The sequence below is a fragment of the Eucalyptus grandis genome, chromosome 3 (genome assembly GCF_016545825.1).
Source record: "Eucalyptus grandis isolate ANBG69807.140 chromosome 3, ASM1654582v1, whole genome shotgun sequence".
Lineage (NCBI taxonomy): Eukaryota > Viridiplantae > Streptophyta > Magnoliopsida > Myrtales > Myrtaceae > Eucalyptus > Eucalyptus grandis.
This window is the reverse complement of record NC_052614.1, coordinates 16,930,983-16,940,177: the sequence shown is the minus strand read 5'-3', so window position 1 is coordinate 16,940,177 and position 9,195 is coordinate 16,930,983. Positions and strand designations below refer to the sequence as shown.

Sequence of the window (9,195 nt, the reverse complement as noted above, 5' to 3'; positions counted from 1 at the left end):
AGGATTTCATAAAGAATCCTATATATCGCAATCACACTCAATTTGCCATAACCAATCATCAATATCAAATTCTAAATGCATAGAGCGATCGGCACAAATTCTGTAGTTTAGGGTCCGACAAAATTTTCGGAATTTATTAAATAATTAAATTTATTCCGAAAATAATTAAATAATAATATTCATATTTTTCACGATCCACACTCAATTTATAATATCCAATCATCAATTTCAAAATCCAACTGCACAAAGAACGATTAACGATCGAAATTACAAACAATAGGGATCAAAAATAATTTTCCTTTTTTTTTTTTTTTCAAATAATAATATTTTAATAATTTCGGAATTAATATAATATTATAAATTTCCAGAATTTCGAAGCAATTAAAATAATTCAAAATTAAAACCCCATTATGTCACATCAAGGCTTTATATTAAAAATAAACATACTTAACTTTAAACTAAACACACTTTAACTTAATTAAACACCGTAATCCAATCATCAACCAAATAAACTAATTTAACCAACTGCTTACTTAACTTAGGCTAAGCACACTTAGGGTATCATTAACCGTCTAATCAAGGTTTAGTGAGTTAAAGCTGGACAATTAGCGGAATGCGGACAAAACGACGGGGACGACGCGGATCGACTTTCCTCAAAGTGGGCCGGGCATCCGAGCTCGGGAAGGCGGCCAAAACGGCCCATGAAGGGGCTGTCATACCCATTTTCTTCTCCTCTTCTTGCTGCTGGTTGGGGGCGAAGGAGGGCAAATCCGGGGCTGGTTGGGGTCGAGAGTGGGCGGAGGAGCTACGGCGGTGGCTGGCGGCGACGAACGGCGGTGCACGGCGGCGACGAACGGCGGTGCACGGCGGCGACGAACGAGCTCCGGTAGCTCTTGCGCGAGCTGAACAGCAGCTCGGGACGACGAGCTGGGCGAAGCGGGCGGAGCGGCGCGCGGCCAGGCGCGGGCGAGCGCGAGGCAGACGCGCGACGGCGGCGATGGGCGAACGGCGAGACCTCCGGCTGGCGTGCAGCTTCGGACGGGACTTCTCTGGTTGTTGCTGGGTCTCGAAGCAGTCAAGGGAGATGGAGAAGAGAGACCGCGACGGGAGAGGAAGGGGAAGACAGAGGGAGACGGCCAAGGCGAAACGACGACGGTGCGCGGCGTGAGGCGGCAGCGACGAGCGGACGAGTGACCGGGCGAAGAGGGCGGCGTCGGGCGGTCGGCTTGGCTGGTCTGGTCCGTCTCTCTCTCCTTCCCTCTCTCTCCTTCCCAAGGTTGAAGATGATGGTGATGGCCTTTTGGAGATTAAATCTCCACCTCCATTATCAGCCACCAATCCATTCGGCTTGCACGATCAATGACGTCATCCCCGTGATGTCATCTTCCACTATCTCTTCTCCCACAACAATATCCATCGATAGGTTCACTTGCAATTTCCGCATAGTCTTTTGCACGATAAGCTTCTTCATTTACCTCGATTCTCTTCTAAGTGAATTAAATTAAAGCATAAAATTAATTCAATGTCACCACACTTCAATTCACATCTTCACTGTTCATAGGATCACTTAAGTCCTAAAAGCACAACCAAAGGCGGGTCTACCAATTTTCCGAACCAAATTAACCATACCTTGATGATTTTGCCGAAAAACCCGGCTTGCATGAAAAATCTTCCGAGAGATGAGTCAATGTTCTAAAATGATTTGTGACACACCCGTAGGGCTTCCATTTCGAATTCGATCTCAATTCTACGGTTAATTTCACTTTGGCACGATACTAGCGCGTCCCAACCTACCGGGTAGCATTTAGAAATTTTTATGCATTTGACGTGGTTGATCATCTCAAGCCACAATGTATATCTTTGAAACATTGGCGACTTTCGGTTATCGGGGTAATCTCAAGGTTTCAAGTACGAACACAGGGTACCCAATCAATAGAAAAGTCGGCCCAGTGTCGATCGACAAGGATTATGCGATCCGATGGAATCACCCACACTCGATCACACGCCTCTGTCGAGTCGACCTATCTCCGGTCTCTAATCGACTTTCATTTGTGTCGTAATGACCCTTACAGATTAGCTCGGTCGAAAGGTCGCTTCCTTACCAAATTCCGAGTCGATGCTTTAGAATTTCTTAACGACTTCACCCGATAGACTAGTTTTCCACATGAGTGGCCGACTCAAGGAAAAGAACTATATGCGTGCCAACGAAATGCCCGTCTCAATTTATTGGAAATAGAATCGAAAAATCGGGATGTCACATACGAAATCCTATCAAACCCCGAACGAAATATGGAACAAGCATTTTGCTGGTGGCGAGCAATTCGATTCATCTCATCGCAGTCATAAACTCATGACAACTTGACCAAAGGCAAAAAGCTCCCAAATTCTCCCACATGAGCACATCAAACACTGCATAACCCTCCATCCAAGCCACCCAAACCTCAAATCCCCAACACCGGCCGATACGATCCCAAAGAACGGAATTTTAGAGAGCCTAACCTCGTACGGAACCAGCTTCTCCACCACGGCAATAAGACGGCACCCGGCTTCTCCAGCAACCTGCCTCCGAGCCTTTCGTGTGGGGGTCTCGCTCGGCAGCGACGCTCGCCCACATTGAGGAGCTCGAAGAGGCCGGCTTCTCCTCCGCGTGCCGCGTCTGCGATCTCGGGAACGCCGGAACGAACGACAGCAGCAACAAGCGAGCACCGGAGTAGGGCGGCCGTAATGTGGTTCGCCCGACGACGGGAACGGCCGCTTGATGCACGGCGGAGCGGAACGAGCGGAGAGAGAAAATTTGAGATTCAAAATTTCGAAAGGAAAGAAATTGAGAGAGGAACATTGGAACGGGCTTTCTTTCCTTCGTTTGGGAAAGAAAAAGAATTTTTTTTTTTTTTTAGGAAAAAAGTCACGAAAAACCCATAACTTTGCCCAAAGTGACACATTTACCCAAACTTTTTTTTGTGACGTGAAAAATCCCAAACTTTCCAAATCGTGACACATTTACCTAAACTTTTTTTGTGACACAAAAAATCATGAACTTTCATTATGTGACACATTTATCCCAAAATTAGAGGGCATTTTGGTCTTTTCATTTTTTAATTTTTTTCTTTTCTCTTCCCCGCCGGTTGGCCGACGAAGGAAGTCGGCGTCCGGCGAGGGCTGCCTCGCCGCGTCGCGAGGGCGGCCCGCGGCCTCAGTTAGGCGGCCTCGCCGGCCTCGGGCTAAGTGCCCCTCGCCGGCGTCGAGGGCGCCCTCGCCTACTTTGGCGAGGGTGCCCTCGCCGATCCGGCAGGGCCGTCCTCGCCCGACGCCGGCGAGGGCCGTGCCCGACGCGGCGGGCCGCCCTCACCTGCGTCGGGCGAGGAGCGGTCTCGCTTGCGTTGGGCGAGGGGCGCCCTCGCTAGATCTCGGGCGAGGGCGTCCCCCGCCGTCGCCGGCGAGGGCCGCCCGGCTGCGTCGGGCGAGGTGTCCCCGCCCCGCTCGACGGCGAGGTCGCCGAACACGGCTTCCCTCCGCCATGGCCGACGGAGGGAAGAAAAAAAAAAAAAGAAAAAGGAAAAAAAGAATAAAAAGACAAAAATGCCCTTGATAGGTAAATGTGTCACGGTTTGAAAGTTTGGAGTTTTCACGTCACAAAAAAAGTTTGGGATAAATGTGTCACTTTGGGCAATGTTCAGGGTTTTAAAGGCTTTTCCTTTTTTTTTTTAACAGGGAAAGAGAAAAAGTTTAAGCAGCAATAAATGCACTGTAGAGGAGAGAGAAAGCGTGCAGGCTAGGAGGAGAGGGCGTGGGCAAGACACAAGAGAATGGAAAGAAGGTAGAAGACACCAATTGAGCCCACCACTCCACATGGCACCTCATGAGTGGCCTGAGACTACACTGACATGGCACTCTCGGACCACTCGATATTTCCTCGAGGGTGTCGGCAGGCTAGGAGATAATGAGAAGAAGGCTAGGAAGAGGAGAGAGAGAGGAAGAAGGTAGAAGACACCAAGTGGGCCCACCCCTCCACATAGCACCTCATGAGTGATTGGGGACCATGCTGACATGGCACTCCCGGACCACTCAATATTTTCTTAAATGTTCTAGAACCTCTAACTAACTCAGATAGAACGTCTGTCGTTTGACTTTAGACATGGCCACTTGTTCGACGTTAGGTGAATCGATCATTTCAAGCTTCGTTCTCAAGTTTCCAAAGTCATCCTCTCTTATCCTAAGCCAAACTTGATTAAACGGTTCCCTTACACCAAAACGTACAACAAAACCAATTTCTACTTTTTAATCTTCAGGAGTTTTGGGTTAGAGCCCCAGATAACACCAAGATGCCCCTATTAGTGTTAAGTTCAAACGGAATTGTCCAATCAATCGTAAAATTATTTTATATATAGTAATTTAGTCTTAAATTTTCAAGCTTAACCAAATCAGTTCTAAAAATTTGCCCAAAATTTGAATATAGTGATTCGGCAAATGTTCATCGGAAGTCGCTAATGTGATAGTCTAATCATCTCCAGCCATTCTACTTAACACTCTGCTACGTTAATGATTTTTAATAAAAACTTACCGGAATAAGAATATTGAAATTGATATCAATGTTGATTTAAGACTAGTTGGATAATTTTTCCGTTAATAGGTGAAAGTTGGATAATTTTTCCGTTAATAGGTGGAAAACCAATCCAGTAATTTATTTGAATATAAATTACCCAAATCCAGGGACCGCAGGTGAAGGCTATCTTGGAGATTGCTTCTTGGAGGGCCCTAAGCTTCGAGAAAATCTCCTGTCCCTGGTCGTAGTTGCTCCCGGGCATGCCTTTGCGATCAAATCCCCAGAAAAGCTCCTCAAGTGGCTGTCAATGTTGATCTCAGCAACTCCTCCTTCCTTCTCAGTCTTTTCCCTCCATGTTGAAGACTCCACCATCAAGTTTATCATACCCTACGCAAGAGATTAGTTATCATCACTCAAAGGGTGTCGAGATTACTTAATGGAGAGGGACATTTCGCGCTTCGACATAGCAGAACATTAGAAGTTAAAATCCTTTGAACTTCAAATTGAATATCTTCATCCTCCTTCTTCCTCTTCCCTTCCTCTATCTTCTCTCATCGCCGTTCTCCTCTCTCTCTCTCTCTCAGTTCATTCTCATTCACTTCTTCCTCTTGCTTTCCTCTCTCTTCGGTCATCTCTCTCTCCCTCTCTCACACTTGAAGAGACGCACACAAACTTGAAGAACCCTCATATAATAACCACATCGCCCGTCGCCACTCCCCAGTTCATTCCCACCCACTTCTTCCTCTTTCTTTCCTCTCTTCTGCCATCTCTATCTCACACACTTGGCACATACAAACTTGAAAAAACCTCATTCAATAACCTCATCGCCATCGCCCACTCTCCCCGCTGTTCATTCTCACTTGCTTCTTCCTCTTCGTTTCCTCTGTCTCTCTCTTGCGCCATCTCTCTCTCTCACACAACACAGCTTGAAGAAACCTCATACAATAACCTCCTCGCCATCGCTCACTCTCCCCCTCACCTCACGCACTTCTTCCTATTCCTTTCCTCTCTCTTCGGCCATCTCTCTCTGAAAGAGAGACACACACTTGAAAAACCCTCATACGATAACCTTATCACCATCGCTTACTTTCTCTTCTGTAGACGCAGTCTCTCTCAGTCCCTCTCTCGCACGCTTGAAGAATCCCCATACAATAACCTCATCGGCATCGCCCACTCTAACCCTAGTTCATTGTAACCCACTATTTCCTTCTCCTTTGCTCTCGTTTCCGTCGACGCCATCTCTCTCACACCCACGCACAATTACAGCACCCTCATACGAGAACCTCGTCGGCGTTGCCCAATCTCCCCCACTTCATTCCCACTCCATTCTTCCTTTTCCTTTCCTCTCTTCAGTGGACCTTATTCATCATCCTCGTCATCGACCTTTGGCAGCGCAGGTGATCATTTTAGCTTCCTCACCTGAGTATTCTTGTTCTTCTATTTGCTGCAATAATTATATTTAGTTGCGGTATTTTTATCTTTTTTTTTGCAGGCAATTTAGCTCAAGCACAAGCCCAATAGAGAGAAAAAGGGCCACAAGAGAAAATGGTGATGACGATCATCAACAAGATATTGACGATATTGATGCAGTTGATGTGGAAAGTGGTGAGACCTGAGGATCTCGAACTTGGGGATCACGTTTATAGATACGGATGGTATGGATTATACAGCCATCATGGTGAGTCCTCGTCATCTTCCTGATTTTGCACTAGTCCTTTTCGTTCCTCCTTTTTCTGGCGAATCCTTTTGCTCTTTGGCCGATCAGTTTACACTAATCAACTCCATTTCCAAACTTTCCTAGAAGCCTCTGCAGAAAGTAAAATATTTCTAGCGAATGGTTCATCGAAATTGAAGCCACCAGAGAATAAATGACTAGAAAGATGTTTGGCCAAATGAGATGCCAATTAATCGTAGTAAATGTCACCTGCCTGTCCATCTTGGTGTCATCCTCTTCAACCCTACTCTTCCTCCTCTTCCTATGATTTCTGTGGCCAAAGAAAAGGCGTGAAAAGTTCTAATAACAATTCAAATCTGATTTCCCCGACTGCTCGCTCCTGCGATAGATGGCTTGTGAGTCCACTTTCTCATACTATCTCTACCAAGCCGAACTTAAACACTTCCCCTCAGCCCAGAGTGAATGATAAAATCAATTCCCACTTTCGAAGAGTCTTGGGACTAGCGGCAGCTAAGCTGGGGTCATCTTTCTGAGTCTTATCAGTGTTGAGTTTAATCCACCCCACGGTTTCACTCTCCTCTCATTTCCTTCTCTTTTATTTCAAGGCAATTCATATCTGAATTCAGTCCAACATGCCATCTCGCCAAAAAAAAAAGGTGTGATAGGTTCCGATAATACTATTGAAACCCTGCATCCTTGCTGGGGAGAGAGATAGGTTTACCCGGATTTTGATTTGACACCCAAAACTACAAAAAGTCAATTCTCTTCTTCTTTTTTTTTTTTTGGGGGAGGGGACAAAAACCCTATAATTGTTTTTTATTTTTATGACCAAAAACCCCATATTTGTTTAACATAGATAGCTAGAGAATGACACTAGAAATGCTATAAGTTGTACACGATGTTTACTTTAGTACTAAATTTTTTTTAAAGATCACTTAGGTGCTATTTTTTTTTAAAAAAAATGATCATTTAAGTGTTCACCATAAATCCGATGTTATCATATTTTATTAATTTCTTGATTTTATGTGGCTTACCGCTATGCCTAGTAAGTATATAATCCTTAAATGATGTTGTGTAATAGGTTAAAAGTGATCACTAATTGTTGTAACAAAATGATTACTTCAAAGCAATCACTTCAGTGTCAATTCTAATGAAAAAGTAATCACTTTAGTACCCAAAAAATGCCACCTTAGATATAATTTTTAATTATAAATGCCACATAATTTTTCTAATCAAAATTTCTCATCGGAGACACTTACGTGATTGTTTTTCACCGATTTTGGCATTTAAATGAGCCAGACTATAATGGTGCAATATCGTAGCATCACCCTTTGAAGAATGACCGTAATTAATTTTGCAGGTCAGACTATATTTAATTATTTATAGCAAGGATGCAGAACTGAAGCAAGCATAGAAAATAATGCTCTCTTAATTTATTTCGACTGTAGCATGTGTTCTACCTTGACTTATGTAGATGGATACTACAAAAGAGTCCTTTCCAACTTCACGTCAAGATTGAGAACGAGAGATCGGGACTAGTCAACGAGATTAATATACCAAAACGGTCAGCAAGCAGCTCAAAGTCCAAACTCTCTTTAAAGTAGTAGTTTTTCCTCCTTTTTTTTTTTAATGCTGTCATCGCTTTCAGTGCGTGGAAATTTTGTGTCGTTTTCTTGAGTAATGGCGAGAAAATTCTAGAGGACATTTCATATCTATATAAGGTGCCAAACCAAAGATTAGGAATTCATTCACATTTATAATCCAAAATCGGGGTACACATCCAGTTAAAGAAAGAAGCTAGTGAATATGCATCGTACACTCCGACTTTTTTGTCAAAATTGTCCCTCTAGTGTTTCCTTTTTTTAAGTTTTCCATTTTGAACTAAATTTGACTCTTTAATGGTTTGCATGTACGTATTATAGGAATTTACATTGGTGAAGGCTATGTGATTCATTTCACCGAACAAAGAGCCAAAAACCAGATTTCCTTCACTTTTCAAGACTAGCTACAAGCAAGAAGTTTCATCTTCTTGCCCAAAATGTGGATACCAAGAGAGCATCAATCGTGGGGTTGTCAAAACTTGTCTCAATTGTTTTCGACGGGACGGCAAAAAACTCCGATCCCTTCACCGATATGAATATGGGTGGCCACTACTAAGGTTTAAGTTCGCAAGGCGAGGAACTTGCACCACATTGCTCGATACCAAATTGCCCCGTCAAGTTGTCAATAAAGCCGGCCCGAGCTTCACGTGGATAATTCGTTTGGCGATTACAATCTTATAAACAACAACTGTGAACATTTTGCCACATATTGCCAAACCAACTACTGTGCAAGCGAACATGCAGCATTTTTCTGTGAATGTGTGAGGAAAATTAAGGAAGCCGAAGAATGGACCGTAAAGAAGTTGCTACAGAGAAACTGAACTCGAGTGATCCAACCTTTTGCCAATGTTGTATTTCTCTGTCTATCTATTGTTTTAGAAAATAAAAGTGTGCCATACTCAACTTATTCGTATATGGACATGTTTATGTAAATATATAAATATATATTTATCTAATGTCATTATGTTCAACGTCTGAAATATGATCTTAGCCAATGACATTGGTTCCGTCGCCGCCCCCCCTTCTCTCTTCCACACTTCGCGCGTCTCCCACATTACACGTATTCTGATGCTTGTTCCATTCCCATTAGATTTTCCAAGAATACAGTTGTTAGCTTGTCCTTGTCTTACATACGCAGCTCTCTCTCTCTCTCTCGCTCTCACCGTCATCGCTGCATAGTGTTTTTCAATAAAGGCTACGTGTACTGCATCCCAAAGAAATGGTCTGATCGAAAGCATTCTCTCATGAGGCAATCGCGGCGCCCATCGACATCATCATGAATGTTTTTTTTTTGGCGCCCCCCGGCGGGGGGGGGCGAAGTGTGAACAAAGACAAAAATAAGCAGTGCTAGATGGGCCCACCAATGAGTGAACAAC

The 9,195-nt window shown here is 44.1% G+C and overlaps 1 protein-coding gene across 1 annotated transcript in view; it reads left to right on the top strand.

Annotated features, from left to right (window-relative positions):
* The first annotated feature begins 6,088 nt into the window (after nucleotides 1–6,088).
* Nucleotides 6,089–9,195, top strand: part of LOC104414900 — a 7,961-nt gene continuing 4,854 nt past the window's right edge. The window contains 1 exon segment of the mRNA XM_039309370.1: nucleotides 6,089–6,198. Coding sequence (XP_039165304.1) covers nucleotides 6,089–6,198 — 110 coding nt within the window.